The 16,489-nt window shown below is 45.8% G+C and overlaps 5 non-coding genes and 1 gene segment (V, D, J or C); 3 read left to right on the top strand and 3 right to left on the bottom strand.

Annotated features, from left to right (window-relative positions):
- Positions 1–275: 275 nt before the first annotated feature.
- trnav-uac (transfer RNA valine (anticodon UAC)) lies at positions 276–348 on the bottom strand. Its single transcript has one exon. It is a non-coding gene; the product is annotated as a tRNA-Val (tRNA).
- A 1,150-nt stretch (positions 349–1,498) lies between these two features.
- On the top strand, positions 1,499–1,588 carry trnap-ugg (transfer RNA proline (anticodon UGG)). The gene is given in 2 exon segments: positions 1,499–1,534; positions 1,553–1,588. It is a non-coding gene; the product is annotated as a tRNA-Pro (tRNA).
- A 1,692-nt stretch (positions 1,589–3,280) lies between these two features.
- Positions 3,281–3,353, bottom strand: trnav-uac (transfer RNA valine (anticodon UAC)). The gene has a single exon. It is a non-coding gene; the product is annotated as a tRNA-Val (tRNA).
- A 2,944-nt stretch (positions 3,354–6,297) lies between these two features.
- Positions 6,298–6,369, bottom strand: trnav-uac (transfer RNA valine (anticodon UAC)). Its single transcript has one exon. It is a non-coding gene; the product is annotated as a tRNA-Val (tRNA).
- Positions 6,370–7,518: 1,149 nt separating this feature from the next.
- On the top strand, positions 7,519–7,608 carry trnap-ugg (transfer RNA proline (anticodon UGG)). Its single transcript is given in 2 exon segments — positions 7,519–7,554; positions 7,573–7,608. It is a non-coding gene; the product is annotated as a tRNA-Pro (tRNA).
- A 5,266-nt stretch (positions 7,609–12,874) lies between these two features.
- Positions 12,875–15,378, top strand: LOC140418328 (T cell receptor alpha variable 18-like). The segment is given in 3 exon segments: positions 12,875–12,972; positions 13,057–14,243; positions 14,761–15,378. Coding segments are annotated over 2 exon segments (435 nt in total).
- The last annotated feature ends 1,111 nt before the right edge of the window (positions 15,379–16,489 follow it).

The following is a 16,489-nucleotide window of genomic DNA, read 5'->3' as shown; positions in this document are numbered from 1 at the left end:
GGCCAAAATTCAGACATTCTTCACCTGAGGAAGGAGCAGCGCTCCGAAAGCTAGTGACATCGAAACAAACCTGTTGGACTTTAACCTGGTGTTGTAAGACTTCGCACAAAACTCAGAAGTGCGAGCCAGCAGTCAAACCTGGAATCTCCTGATTCGTAGTCAGGCACGTTATCCATTGCGCCATAGGCCCATTCGAGTGCATGCATTTGGCTGTTGCTCGTTGATGAGAACCAGTTACGAGATAGTCTGCAACAGACTAAACTGGAAGTATGAGATGTTTCTGCCCGGTTTCGAACCGGGGACCTTTCGCGTGTAAGGCAAATGTGATAACCACTACACCACAGAAACAGTTGGCAATTGACGGACGTGTACAATGTTCAACCTCACTGTGTTGCTGCCGATTCGCATGGCGAGGCTGAGAGGCCAGGCCACTTATTACAAGACGACAGCTGTTTGTTAAAAAAAAACAGATGTTTCAACATATAAAACCATGAGATGTAGAAATTATATCGAACTGAACATAAGTTCTATTTTGCTTAGCTCGGTCTTAAATTTGTGCCCTGTGGTCTCGAGGTATGGTTCTCGTTTACGGATTTTTAATCAATGCGAGCGGTCTTGGGTTTAAATCCAGGACAAGCCCTTTACTCCAGGTCAGACATTATGAATTGTTTGCGACGCTGACGGCGGGGTTGGTTTGCATTGGCCCACTCTGAAAAAGGTTTCTCAGGACTCGGGATGTTTACGTCGTTTCTCTCCCCACAGATGATGCTCGAGGGAGACAGTGTCTGAGCTGGAGTGCGGTTGGATAGAATTGATGCTCCAGATCTGCGTTAACTTCACAGGGACGTGACCCATCTAATCCACAGAGCCAAAGTGGAGAATTGACCTGACTTGGAGAGCTGGATCTTAACGCTGACCTACCGGACCTCGGCCTCCTGAAATGTTCCAAAGAAGCTCAACAAACACTCGAGGAACAGCAGCGCATCTTTCCATTGGGCTCCATACAGCTTTCACACTCAGAGTGTGTGCAACAGTCTCACCCTGTAAATGCTGCCCCCATTCTGTGTGTACTTCCATCGCTGATTTGGGTTTGAATCTTGTTTCCACTTGTTCTTTGTGTCCGGGCGGTAGTTGTTGAGAGCTGGCACAGACACAGCGGCTGGAATGGCCTCATACTGTGGTGTAATTATTCTCTCATTCGACGCTAACCTCACTCTGTGGCCAGGGAACCCTAGGCCTTTTCTCATTTAATCTCTCCTGACTTGCACCCTGTCAGAGCCCTTTCCTGTTGTTCTGTTTGCTCCCTCTGGGATTTCACTTGGTTAAAACGTCCGACATTTCTCACCGGTCCCGGATTTAATGAAAGGCGATGGTGAAAGACGAGCTTTGTTGTCCTGTCGACAAATCCCGCCTGAGTCGCTGAGTCGTTCCAGTATTTTCCGCAGATGTTAGATCGATTTTCGATGGCAATAACAGCATGTATAAGTTACTTTCCCCCGGCTCGTTGGTCTAGGGGTATGATTCTCGCTTTGGGTGTGTCGGTTTCGAAACTTGCGAGAGGTCCCGGGTTCAAATCCCGGACGAGCCCTTTGCAAGGTTTTCTGTTGGTCAAGCGATATTTTCTTCATTTCTTTGCGGCACATTCGGCGGGATTCATTGACATTGGGTTTCCTTTGAGAAGCTGAGCTCACACAGCAGGGAACCAACACGTTCCCGAGACAATCGGGACAATTTCTAAAAGCTTGTCTGTGATTAGACATTCACTTACCTCTATTGACTAATTCCGGTGGATTCAGGCAGCTCTCTGTCTGTTTCATTTTATTCAGTTCAACAACATCAGACTGTGTAATCTCTCTTCCCCCTCCACCATCTGTTTCCATCAACTTATTTTCATTCCTTCCATTGATATGTTTTGCCCTCAGCATTCCCCCCTCCCCCCAGCCCATACCATCCTACTTGAGCAATCTGATCCCTGTCGCCAATTGTTCTGTGACATCCTGCTTACTTTGTTCTGCTATTAACACATTCTGATCTCTTGAGGCGCCACTATCAGCACCTTTGTTATCCTTGATTAGCCACATTTACATTCCCTTTTTCTTTCTGTCCGAGACATTGTCGTCATTTTCCACCTAATGTTGACCACTCTATCGAGGCCCAATAGGGCACCCCACCCCCCGCCCATCCACAATAGGCTGAATCTGACCCCATTTCCAGTTCTCCAGCTTTGACAAAGAGTCACCCAGGCCCGGAACGACAGCTGCCATCTCGTTCCACACAGCCCGTCAGACCTGCTGAGATTGTCCAGTATTTTCTGTTTTTGTTTCAGAATGAAGCATCCGCAGTAAGTTGCATTTGTCGTTCATTTAGACATGTTTGAGATGGTGAATAAGTATGATCATCTGCATTTGTAAATGCATGAAATTCTGTTGTACTAGCTCCGAATATCCAAAATAGGAAGATCCATTTCTTCACATTGCCTGTCGAAAATTCAGTACTTGTGACTTAATGTGGAATTTATTTTAGTGGCTCATGAGAGACTAAACCTCATAATCCTCGAACATACGAGATCGGGGAACAAAATTACTTTGTGCAAACATTCCTCACACAACATGAGAAGCACTTGATGTTTCTACCCGGTATGGACCCGGGGACCTTTCGCATGTTAGGGGAATGTGCTAACCACTACACTACCGAAACCGCTGGCGGTGCAGTAATCAATGGACTTGTGCAATGTTCAACCTCACTGTGTTGCCGCCTCTTCTCATGGTTTGGCTGAGAGGCCATGTCACTTATTACAAGAAGACAGCCGTTTCTTTAAAACCGATGTCTCAACTTATAAAACAATCAGGAATGGAACTTTACTGACCTGAAGATAAGTTATGTTTTGCTTGAAGTGGAAGTTAAATTGAGAAGGCAGGGCTTTCGTAAATAACCACAACCGATACGAGAATTGAAGATGTCCTGCTCACTTTGCGCAGCATCAAGAATCAGCTGTCCCACCCACTGAGTTAAAGCGCAGGTCAAAATTCAGACATTCAGAGCAGCGCTCCGAAAGCTAGTGACATCGAAACAAACCTGTTGGACTTTAACCTGTTGTTGTAAGACTTCGCACAAAACTCAGAAGTGCGAGCCAGCAGTCAAACCTGGAATCTCCTGATTCGTAGTCAGGCACGTTATCCATTGCGCCATAGGCCCATTCGAGTGCATGCATTTGGCTGTTGCTCGTTGATGAGAACCAGTTACGAGATAGTCTGCAACAGACTAAACTGGAAGTATGAGATGTTTCTGCCTGGTTTCGAACCGGGGACCTTTCGCGTGTAAGGCGAATGTGATAACCACTACACCACAGAAACAGTTGGCAATTAACGGACGTGTACAATGTTCAACCTCACTGTGTTGCTGCCGATTCGCATGGCGAGGCTGAGAGGCCAGGCCACTTATTACAAGACGACAGCTGTTTGTTAAAAAAAAACAGATGTTTCAACATATAAAACCATGAGATGTAGAAATTATATCGAACTGAACATAAGTTCTATTTTGCTTAGCTCGGTCTTAAATTTGTGCCCTGTGGTCTCGAGGTATGGTTCTCGTTTACGGATTTTTAATCAATGCGAGCGGTCTTGGGTTTAAATCCAGGACAAGCCCTTTACTCCAGGTCAGACATTATGAATTGTTTGCGACGCTGACGGCGGGGTTGGTTTGCATTGGCCCACTCTGAAAAAGGTTTCTCAGGACTCGGGATGTTTACGTCGTTTCTCTCCCCACAGATGATGCTCGAGGGAGACAGTGTCTGAGCTGGAGTGCGGTTGGATAGAATTGATGCTCCAGATCTGCGTTAACTTCACAGGGACGTGACCCATCTAATCCACAGAGCCAAAGTGGAGAATTGAACTGACTGGAGAGCTGCATCTTAACGCTGACCTCCCGGACCTCGGCCTCCTGAAATGTTCCAAAGAAGCTCAACAAACACTCGAGGAACAGCAGCGCATCTTTCCATTGGGCTCCATACAGCTTTCACACTCAGAGTGTGTGCAACAGTCTCACCCTGTAAATGCTGCCCCCATTCTGTGTGTACTTCCATCGCTGATTTGGGTTTGAATCTTGTTTCCACTTGTTCTTTGTGTCCGGGCGGTAGTTGTTGAGAGCTGGCACAGACACAGCGGCTGGAATGGCCTCATACTGTGGTGTAATTATTCTCTCATTCGACGCTAACCTCACTCTGTGGCCAGGGAACCCTAGGCCTTTTCTCATTTAATCTCTCCCGACTTGCACCCTGTCAGAGCCCTTTCCTGTTGGTCTGTTTGCTCCCTCCGGGATTTCACTTGGTTAAAACGTCCGACATTTCTAACCGGTCCCGGTTTTAATGAAAGGTGATGGTGAAAGACGAGCTTTGTTGTCCTGTCGGCAAATCCCGCCTGACTCGCTGAGTTGTTCCAGTATTTTCCGCAGATGTTAGATCGATTTTCGATGGCAATAACAGCATGTATAAGTTACTTTCCCGCGGCTCGTTGGTCTAGGGGTATGATTCTCGCTTTGGGTGTGTCGGTTTCGAAACTTGCGAGAGGTCCCGTGTTCAAATCCCGGACGAGCCCTTTGCAAGGTTTTCTGTTGGTCAAGCGATATTTTCTTCATTTCTTTGCGGCACATTCGGCGGGATTCATTGACATTGGGTTTCCTTTGAGAAGCTGAGCTCACGCAACAGGGAACCAACACGTTCCCGAGACAATCGAGACATTTTCTAAAAGCTTGTCTGTGATTAGACATTCACTTACCTCTATTGACTAATTCCGGTGGATTCAGGCAGCTCTCTGTCTGTTTCATTTTATTCAGTTCAACAACATCAGACTGTGTAATCTCTCTTCCCCCTCCACCATCTGTTTCCATCAACTTATTTTCATTCCTTCCATTGATATGTTTTGCCCTCAGCATTCCCCCCTCCCCCCAGCCCATACCATCCTACTTGAGCAATCTGATCCCTGTCGCCAATTGTTCTGTGACATCCTGCTTACTTTGTTCTGCTATTAACACATTCTGATCTCTTGAGGCGCCACTATCAGCACCTTTGTTAGCCTTGATTAGCCACATTTACATTCCCTTTTTCTTTCTGTCCGAGACATTGTCGTCATTTTCCACCTAATGTTGACCACTCTATCGAGGCCCAATAGGGCACCCCACCCCCCGCCCATCCACAATAGGCTGAATCTGACCCCATTTCCAGTTCTCCAGCTTTGACAAAGAGTCACCCAGGCCCGGAACGACAGCTGCCATCTCGTTCCACACAGCCCGTCAGACCTGCTGAGATTGTCCAGTATTTTCTGTTTTTGTTTCAGAATGAAGCATCCGCAGTAAGTTGCATTTGTCGTTCATTTAGACATGTTTGAGATGGTGAATAAGTATGATCATCTGCATTTGTAAATGCATGAAATTCTGTTGTACTAGCTCCGAATATCCAAAATAGGAAGATCCATTTCTTCACATTGCCTGTCGAAAATTCAGTACTTGTGACTTAATGTGGAATTTATTTTAGTGGCTCATGAGAGACTAAACCTCATAACCCTCGAACATACGAGATCGGGGAACAAAATTACTTTGTGCAAACATTCCTCACACAACATGAGAAGCACTTGATGTTTCTACCCGGTATGGACCCGGGGACCTTTCGCATGTTAGGGGAATGTGCTAACCACTACACTACCGAAACCGCTGGCGGTGCAGTAATCAATGGACTTGTGCAATGTTCAACCTCACTGTGTTGCCGCCTCTTCTCATGGTTTGGCTGAGAGGCCATGTCACTTATTACAAGAAGACAGCCGTTTCTTTAAAACCGATGTCTCAACTTATAAAACAATCAGGAATGGAACTTTACTGACCTGAAGATAAGTTATGTTTTGCTTGAAGTGGAAGTTAAATTGAGAAGGCAGGGCTTTCGTAAATAACCACAACCGATACGAGAATTGAAGATGTCCTGCTCACTTTGCGCAGCATCAAGAATCAGCTGTCCCACCCACTGAGTTAAAGCGCAGGCCAAAATTCAGACATTCTTCACCTGAGGAAGGAGCAGCGCTCCGAAAGCTAGTGACATCGAAACAAACCTGTTGGACTTTAACCTGGTGTTGTAAGACTTCGCACAAAACTCAGAAGTGCGAGCCAGCAGTCAAACCTGGAATCTCCTGATTCGTAGTCAGGCGCGTTATCCATTGCGCCATAGGCCCATTCGAGTGCATGCATTTGGCTGTTGCTCGTTGATGAGAACCAGTTACGAGATAGTCTGCAACAGACTAAACTGGAAGTATGAGATGTTTCTGCCCGGTCGAAACCGGGGACCTTTCGCGTGTAAGGCGAATGTGATAACCACTACACCACAGAAACAGTTAGCAATTAACGGACGTGTACAATGTTCAACCTCACTGTGTTGCTGCCGATTCGCATGGCGAGGCTGAGAGGCCAGGCCACTGATTACAAGACGACAGCTGTTTGTTAAAAAAAAACAGATGTTTCAACATATAAAACCATGAGATGTAGAAATTATATCGAACTGAACATAAGTTCTATTTTGCTTAGCTCGGTCTTAAATTTGTGCCCTGTGGTCTCGAGGTATGGTTCTCGTTTACGGATTTTTAATCAATGCGAGCGGTCTTGGGTTTAAATCCAGGACAAGCCCTTTACTCCAGGTCAGACATTATGAATTGTTTGCGACGCTGACGGCGGGGTTGGTTTGCATTGGCCCACTCTGAAAAAGGTTTCTCAGGACTCGGGATGTTTACGTCGTTTCTCTCCCCACAGATGATGCTCGAGGGAGACAGTGTCTGAGCTGGAGTGCGGTTGGATAGAATTGATGCTCCAGATCTGCGTTAACTTCACAGGGACGTGACCCATCTAATCCACAGAGCCAAAGTGGAGAATTGAACTGACTGGAGAGCTGGATCTTAACGCTGACCTCCCGGACCTCGGCCTCCTGAAATGTTCCAAAGAAGCTCAACAAACACTCGAGGAACAGCAGCGCATCTTTCCATTGGGCTCCATACAGCTTTCACACTCAGAGTGTGTGCAACAGTCTCACCCTGTAAATGCTTCCCCCATTCTGTGTGTACTTCCATCGCTGATTTGGGTTTGAATCTTGTTTCCACTTGTTCTTTGTGTCCGGGCGGTAGTTGTTGAGAGCTGGCACAGACACAGCGGCTGCAATGGCCTCATACTGTGGTGTAATTATTCTCTCATTGGATGCTCACCTCACTCTGTGGCCAGGGAACCCTAGGCCTTTTCTCATTTAATCTCTCCTGACCTGCACCCTGTCAGAGCCCTTTCCTGTTGGTCTGTTTGCTCCCTCCGGGATTTCACTTGGTTACAACGTCCGACATTTCTCACCGGTCCCGGTTTTAATGAAAGGTGATGGTGAAAGACGAGCTTTGTTGTCCTGTCGACAAATCCCGCCTGAGTCGCTGAGTTGTTCCAGTATTTTCCGCAGATGTTAGATCGATTTTCGATGGCAATAACAGCATGTATAAGTTACTTTCCCGCGGCTCGTTGGTCTAGGGGTATGATTCTCGCTTTGGGTGTGTCGGTTTCGAAACTTGCGAGAGGTCCCGGGTTCAAATCCCGGACGAGCCCTTTGCAAGGTTTTCTGTTGGTCAAGCGATATTTTCTTCATTTCTTTGCGGCACATTCGGCGGGATTCATTGACATTGGGTTGTATAGTAAGTTCTGGATTGTGGGCTGGATTCGCCGGTCCCCCAGCCGCGCGTTTCTCAGATGGACAACTCACTCTCAGAGTCTCGGGAATTTTGATTAACCCTTGATAGATTAGAATTTAGAAGGATGAGGGGGGATCTTATAGAAACATATAAAATTATGAAGGGAATAGATAGGATAGATGCGGGAAGGTTGTTTCCACTGGCGGGTGAAAGCAGAACGAGGAGGCATAGCCTCAAAATAAGGGGAAGTAGATTTAGGACTGAGTTTAGGAGGAACGTCTTCACCCAAAGGGTTGTGAATCTATGGAATTCCTTGCCCAGTGAAGCAGTAGAGGCTCCTTCATTAAATGTATTTAAGATAAAGATAGATAGTTTTTTGAAGAATAAAGGGATTATGGGTTATGGTGTTCGGGCCGGAAAGTGGAGCTGAGTCCACAAAAGATCAGCCATGATCTCATTGAATGGTGGAGCAGGCCCGAGGGGCCAGATGGCCTACTCCTGCTCCTAGTTCTTATGTTCTTATGTTTCATTCCTCTACTTTCGCAGGCAGACTATGCGCAGACCCAGTAATCCAGTCACCGGTGACAATATCGCATCAGAAAGGGGTTCCGTGCGTTTAGATTGCGGATATACAGGCCCGACTATGTACCGCATGCTCTGGTATCAGCAAAAACCCGCGCAGCCGCCGAAATTGATCATCATTAACATATTGGCGATGAAGAAAGAGGAGATCTCAGGACGATATCTGGCGGCTGCCAACAAGTGTAAAAAGAATGGTTATACCAATATAAACGCACTCAATGTGGAGGGCGGGGCAGTCTATTACTGTGCATTGAGAACAGTGTCACAAAGCAGCTACAACCATGTACAAAAACCTCAAAGAGTATTTTCAATTCTACTAATGTTGCGTTTCTGCCCTTGCTCTGGGGGATGGTTTGATCTCGATTCAGAAAAATACATTATATTGCGGTCTCTGTCCTTGTACAGGTCAATAAAGGGGACATTTGCGATTCGTGAGATTAATCTGCATGTCGCCATGCACAATAAATTTAAGCTTGGAATATCACTTCCGAGCAGAAGTAATGCAAGCTCACAGATGTGGGGATAATCAAATCTTCCAGGACCATGAAGTTAGGTGGGTCTAAGACTACTGCATTTGAGCCACTAGTTCCTGTAACTGAAGACAGAATGGACTGATCTGCTGTACTTATGAACACATAGACTGCACATTTACTATTCAATGAGAGCCTCACGAAGCAACACCACTAAATTACCAGAAAGGAGCATGCTTTTTTAGACTTCAGTGGAACATCGATTTCCGATCGAAAATACATCAAATATGTGTTGACTCGTTTTGCTTTCTGTTATGCAGTCGCCCAGATAAGCGAGGGGGTGAGCGAGTGGTGCTGTCCATGGTGAGTGCTGTAAAATTCATGGGACTCTGATAACTCCTCGACTCACAAAAGTTCAGAAAATTATAATAATTTACGAACAGAAAATTATAATAATTTCAAAATTCAGAAACAGCCTCATGTCAAAAGAACAACAAAGAACAAAGAAATGTACAGCACAGGAACAGGCCCTTCGGCCCTCCAAGCCCGTGCCAACCATGCTGCCCGACTAAACTACAATCTTCTACACTTCCTGGGTCCGTATCCCTCTATTCCCATCCTATTCGTGTATTTGTCAAGATCCCCCTTAAATGTCACTATCGTCCCTGCTTCCACCACCTCCTCCGGTAGCGAGTTCCAGGCACCCACTACCCTCTGCGTAAAAAACTTGCCTCGTACATCTACTCTAAACCTTGCCCCTCTCACCTTAAACCTATGCCCCCTAGTAATTGACCCCTCTACCCTGGGGAAAAGCCTATGACTATCCACTCTGTCTATGCCCCTCATAATTTTGTAGACCTCTATCAGGTCTCCCCTCAACCTCCTTCGTTCCAGTGAGAACAAACCGAGTTTATTCAACCGCTCCTCATAGCTAATGCCCTCCATACCAGGCAACATTCTGGTAAGTCTCTTCTGCACCCTCCCTAAAGCCTCCACATCCTTCTGGTAGTGTGGCGACCAGAATTGAACACTATACTCCAAGTGTGGCCTAACTAAGGTTCTATACAGCTGCAACATGACTTGCCAATTCTTATACTCAATGCCCCGGCCAATGAAGGCAAGCATGCCGTATGCCTTCTTGACTACCTTCTCCATCTGTGTTGCCCCTTTCAATGAGCTGTGGACCTGTACTCCTAGATCTCTTTGACTTTCAATACTCTTGAGGGTTCTACCATTCACTGTATATTCCCTCCCTGCATTAGACCTTCCAAAATGCATTACCTCACATTTGTCCGGATTAAACACCATCTGCCATCTCTCCGCCCAAGTCTCCAAGCGATCTAAATCCTGCTGTATCCTCTGACAGTCCTCATCGCTATCCGCAATTCCACCAACCTTTGTGTCGTCTGCAAACTTACTAATCAGCCCAGTTACATTTTCCTCCAAATCATTTATATATACTACAAACAGCAAAGGTCCCAGCACTGATCCCTGTGGAACACCACTGGTCACAGCCCTCAAATTAGAAAAGCATCCTTCCATTGCTACCTTCTGCCTTCTATGACCTAGCCAGTTCTGTACCCACCTTGCCAGCTCACCCCTGATCCCGTGTGACTTCACCTTTTGTCCTAGTCTACCATGCGGGACCTTGTCAAAGGGCAACAAAAACGGTCATCCGCAGAATCATCATCATAAGTGAATGAACAATATAATCTGGGTACACAGTGAGTGGCGAATGGGGGTTTTGCCGTGAAGAAAATACTGAGTCTCGAGATCATAACGAGGTGAGCGGCGAAGCGGTTCCCCGCGATAGTTCCGAATCAATCGCTCTTCAGGGCAGGCAATTATCTGTCAGAGCAGAAATCCAGATTCAGGTCCCACTGCACCGCTGATCCAACCAAACACAAGAGTCTATAGCATCACAATGATGTTGGAGTGAGACCAACAAACGGAAACTGTGACCGGGGACACCGCAGACCCAAAGCTGAAAATGCGTGCGGCGATTATCAGCTTCAGTCACAAGTGATGGAGCGGAAATAGCGACAGTTGAGCATCCAGCCGCCTTTGACCATCCTGCACCTGCTCACTGCTCACCTCACTGAGAACAATATTGTGTAGGAGGGGCGGTAAGGGGCCAGATTCAACTGACACTATATACGCCTATTTGAAAGAGGTTTTTCTATTGCCCTTTTACCCTGCATTTTACCCCTGTGTTGTTTTCCGTTCTCAAGTTCCTCCCTGTTGACATGTTCTATTGATTCTTCTTCCCTCGTCAATTTCGGCGCCAGACGCCAAATGGTATCAAATCACAGTACAATTAATACTATTTGCTGCACTCGGTGCGGTGGCCAAGAGGAAAAGCGTTTGTCTTGTAAACCAAAAATCGCGGTTCAAGCACCGCTTGTGTCTCGTGTGCGGCTGCTAGACTGTCCTGCGTTAATTCTGAACTGCCATTGTACTGATCCATTCAAAGTCGTCTATAACGCTTCATTATCTCCCACAAACAACCGCAACATGAAATATCATTCACCTACTTCTTTCTCGGACGTTGAACTTTCAGCTAATTCAAACAATTCTGTGTGATCTGGTCACTGCTAAAAGTTAACTCCTGAGAGCACCCGTTTGCTCGCTTTTGTAGCTACGTTGTGATCAAAATAAACAAAACTAGTCTGTTCAGCCCTGTTATCATTCTGATTTATAACCTCCGCCTGTCCTCCAAATTCTTAGCATTCTTTCGACTTTGTCGTCCCAGGGCTAAACAGAGAACTCCAGCGGTCATTTGCACAAATTAAGCATCATTTTCTGATTAAAAACACCAACAGTAACAACAACAGTAACAGACGAAATTTAGATTTCTGGCTAGGTTTCCCGCCCTGATATGCATTGCAGTAACTCTGAATGCACTCAACAGCCGAATTCTGACGCGAAGTAAACAGAATCCGGCAGCAGAGGGCGCCAAATTCAGGCACGGGCGTCACAAACTCACTTGATGGTATCGGCCAAGCCGGCGGGATGGGAGGTGAGTGAGATCACAGTAGACCTCCTCCTCCACCACCCCCGCACTGTACTGAGCTGACCAGAGCCCGGGCTCGCTCTCTCCTTCCAATCTCTGACTCAGTCCAGTCCAATTCACTGAGAGAGGCTCAGTTAGAGATTCTTTCTGGTAATACTGGCGGCGCTGTGACACAGTGAGTAGTTATAATGCTCATCAAACCGGATTAACATATTAGGACTCATGGGCCAAAATATAATTCACGATCGGTAATATCTATGTGGTGCCTAGATGGAAGATTCCACATAGTCTTGCAGAAAATAGCAAATTGTATCAACTTAGTATAAACACAGGGTGGCGCGGTAGCGCAGTGGTTAGCACTGCTGTCGCATGGCATTGAGGACCTCGGTTCAATCCGGCCCCAGGTCGCTGGCTGTGTGTAGTTTGTACATTCTCCCCGTGTTTGCGTGGGTCTCACTCCCACAACCCAAAGATGTGCAGGGTTGGTGAATTGGCGAACGACGTCGTAAAGCTGTACTTTCAAAGGTTCTGGGACTGGTGCCTATTTGTCAGTGGACATCTTTGAAATGTGAGCTAATGGCACAGTCAGAGTTATCACATTGTAAAGATCCTGTCGTAAAAATAATGACTGAAATCAGTACTTTACAAAGGTAACCCTAGTGGAAGCGCATCTCGGTGTGGAGTTGGTTGACTATTTATCCCTGGTCCCCTCAAAACAGTAACTATTAACGATGCCCATGCTCTGGGTGGTACTCGTTAATTCTTGTGCATTAGGCTGAATTAAAATGATTCCTTTCACCTTTCGCCTTGATTCGAGATAAAGATCTATCGAAACAAATAGATAAACATTAATTCGAAGAAAAGCGAGTTACACCCAGAAAAAAACAAAACGACGGATAATATGAGACAGAAAAAGGGAACAAAACTGAAAAACACAACCAGGGCTGGAATCTGATTGGACAGACTTAGCTGTGTTTCGTCCTCAACTAACAGAGGCTGGTCCACAGCTGACGTAAAAGCTGCGAGGCGAGCCAATCGTAGCACGGAGGAACGCCCCTCAATTTCCCAATAAGTGAAGCGGGCCTCTGATCTGGGTTTACTCTGTGATATGAGACTAGAAGGAGCAACATATTTGAAACAGTGTCGCTGTTTACTGTCCAACCAGGAACCATGTTCTCCCTGTGTGCTTTACTGATAATAATGGTCTTGCTGCCCGGTGAGTCTGAATTCAAATCCTCAGTCTGTGTTTCATGGTTATATTTACTCCCAGATTTCTGACACATTTTATATCTTGTTACAGGAACCAGTGGCCAAGATTCCGTTTCCCAGGAGCCGCCTGAATTAACGGTTGAGGAAGGACAGACGGTGATATTGAATTGCAGTTACAAAGCACAGTACCCCTCGCCAACTCTCATCTGGTACATCCAGTATCTCGGGAAAGCTCCGAGATATTTACTGAAAATGTTCGGCAAGGAACAGGGCGATAAGTCACCAGAGTTTTCTGACCGATTTTCTGCTGATTTGGACAAAGACAAGAAAACCGTTCCATTAAATATCACCGGGGTCCGTGTCTCTGACTCTGCCGTGTATCTCTGTGCGCTGAACCCCACACTGTTACAGAGGCACAGTCAACCCGTACAAAAACCGGCAAGGCACTCTCAGCTCCTCTTCACTGAATCAGATCTGTAAACCTGGATTGTAAACTGTTCGTACAAACAAAACAACATTACAAAGAACAGCTGCGCGGGTGATTACTGCCAGTGATGCTGAATGTTTATCACTCTGTGTAAAGTCCCGGTTTACATTAGTTTTCCTGATTTCCGAGCAGATCTGTAAATGGGAGGTTCTGGTTCTGCTATCAGAACAACATGAAATATTACCAACCCGTGCCCCATCTCGAAAATTAACCCCGATAAAGAACCAACATTTGATTTAATGCGCGTTTTATTATTAGTCTGTCGCACAGAGGAACCTAATTGTACAGTCGCTGAGTTTCTTCAAGGAGCCAATAGAATTGTGGATATTAAGGCAAATGCGACCTCTTTGGATAATGCTGGAGGGTGGATGTGAGGCAGATCGTCCTTGATCTTACTGAATGACAGACCAGATCCAAGTGAAGGGGCAAATGGTCCACTGCAGCTCCTATTTCTTATTTTCTGAAGTTATTCTGTTCAGTTCATTGTTCTGAGAACTGTTTCATATGGTTCCATGCTCCTTGTTCTGACGTCATGGATTTGAGACCAAAGAAACTCTGAGCTGATTGGATGAAAGATAGGACACAGGAGCTGAGGGATGATTGGGTGTCGCCTCTCCATTCTGTCACGAATGAACCAATCAGTGGCGAGTTGGGATATGACTCAACATCTTGCCAAGTCTTATCCGAAACAATTTAGCTTTAACTCACTCTGTTTAAATCCACCACCAGCTCTGTGAACATGTCGACTGTTACTTTTTACACATCCCTCGCAGCTGCAGCTCTCTTAACTGGTAAGTTCTCAAGTTGCAAAATATTCACTTTGCTCGTAATACGACATATAAATCATTATTTAAATGTTTCTCCCCTCCTTTTGCAATCTATTCGCCTTGTTGTAGCCTTGTGGATAGCACAATTGCTTCACAGCTCCAGGGTCCCAGGTTCGATTCTGGCTTGGGTCACTGTCTGTGTGGAGTCTGCACATCCTCCCCGTGTGTGCGTGGGTTTCCTCCGGGTGCTCCGGTTTCCTCCCACAGTCCAAAGATGTGCGGGTTAGGTGGATTGGCCATGATAAATTGCCCTTAGTGTCCAAAAAATTGCCCTTAGTGTTGGGTGGGGTTACTGGGTTATGGGATAGGGTGGCGGTATTGACCTTGGGTAGGGTGCTCTTTCCAAGAGCCAGTGCAGACTCGATGGGCCGAATGGCCTCCTTCTGCACTGTAAATTCTATGATGATAAACTATGATTCCCTTAACCTGATATCATCGTGATAATAAAAAAATGAAGTCTTCCATTTCTGAATGTTTTCAGGGATTAGGAGTGAAGGCTCGGTCTCTCAGGAGCCGCTTGCAGTGACACGATTTGAAGGAGACTCAGTGACCATTAATTACAACTTTTCGACCAGAGCGGATTCGTATTATTTACAACTGTACCGTCAGGACCCGAATAAAGCCCCCACATTATTGATTTACGTTCATAACTATGGTGATGTTTCCAGAGCAGTGGGTGTGGGGACTCGATTTTCTACATCAATAAATACATGGAAAAGTGAGGGGAATTTCACCATCCGGGAGCTGCGGCTGTCTGACAGCGCGGTGTATTACTGCGGACTGAGAGACACAGTGACAGAAACCAGAGGGAGCCTCGTACAAAAACACAGCCGCAATGTGACAAAGAGAATAGCGGACTGAGGCGGAAAAGCTGGACTTTATGAACATATCAGCAGATTTTTCTGATTTGAAATAAATCCAAATGATTGACAAGCAAGAGATAATAATAATATTTAATACTGTCACAAGTAGACTTACATTAACACTGCAATGAAGTTACTGTGAACATCCCCTAGTCGCCACACTCTGGCACCTGTTCCGGCTGCACTGGGGAGGTTTCCTCTGCTCCATTTTAAAATCGAATACACTCTGAGCACAACGTTATGATATGTTTAGAGCATTTATTCCAGTTTCCAAATTAAATATATTGCGACAAAAATGCTGAGCAAATATTTGACATTGTGTTCCAGTCTTTGAAGGAGTGACACACACCGCGTAAATGCAGTAGCGGGCATATAACACTGAGGGATGCTCAGGACAAAAGTACAAAAACTTTGTGCATAAAGCCTTGTCCGATGCGCACCGGTTCGCTAGGGCGCTCCAGGCGCTTTCTGATGTTCTTTTCCATTTGGCTTTTGTATTTAGTTGGCTTTGTTACCATTAGTCGAGGTGTCCAAAACACCAAGTCTGATCTTAAGGATAATTTACTTATTTAGCATTATTCATCAACTTCTAATCGTGTCCGGAAAATAACTCCTGTACTTTTTCTGTATTGAGGATTGGTTGTTTGGTAGCACAGGCGTGAGCATTGTTGAAAATAATTGTCGAGGTTTTTCGCCTTGTACTCATCAGGACAAGAACAGCAATACCAGGGGAAACAGCATAATGTATTTTTTCAGCCATATTAAGCATTCTGAGTTTTAATATCTGTCAGTGACATTAACATTCAGTGGTGTTTAATCGGGTTATTATGATTATTAAGGTTTTCCTCACCCGATGGGCATTGGTTTGCACTACAGACTGATATTACAAACCTAAAATTACTTGTCCTTCAGCGATTTCCTGAACAGGGGCCAGGGATATAAATAGTGCCGACCACATGCAGAGTTTGTTTTCTCAATGGTTGCGACGAGTTCACAGATATCCTCATATCAGCATCAACTAAATCTGCTCTCAGAATTGCAATAATTGGACTGAATCTGTCTTCGATGTAAACGATTTTAGATGGTGTTTACGTAGATTGTGTTCAGGGCCTGTGCTCACAGGAAACCATTCACGTTTCAGTGTCTGAGCCGCTGTGGAAACAAGCTCTCACCAGACAGCAGCTGTGACCCAGAAACTTGCGGCAGTTTTTGTTTGAAACTTTACCTCGTTGCCATCACTGTGAGACCCTGCACAGTAATAGCCCGCAGTGTCAGACAGCCGCAGCTCCGAGATGGTCAATCGGTACAGCTTGTCTGACAGCTGAACTGTATCAGAAAACCGGTCCT

This window comes from Scyliorhinus torazame, chromosome 5 (genome assembly GCF_047496885.1).
Source record: "Scyliorhinus torazame isolate Kashiwa2021f chromosome 5, sScyTor2.1, whole genome shotgun sequence".
NCBI lineage: Eukaryota > Metazoa > Chordata > Chondrichthyes > Carcharhiniformes > Scyliorhinidae > Scyliorhinus > Scyliorhinus torazame.
This window is presented reverse-complemented; position numbering and strand designations above follow the sequence as displayed.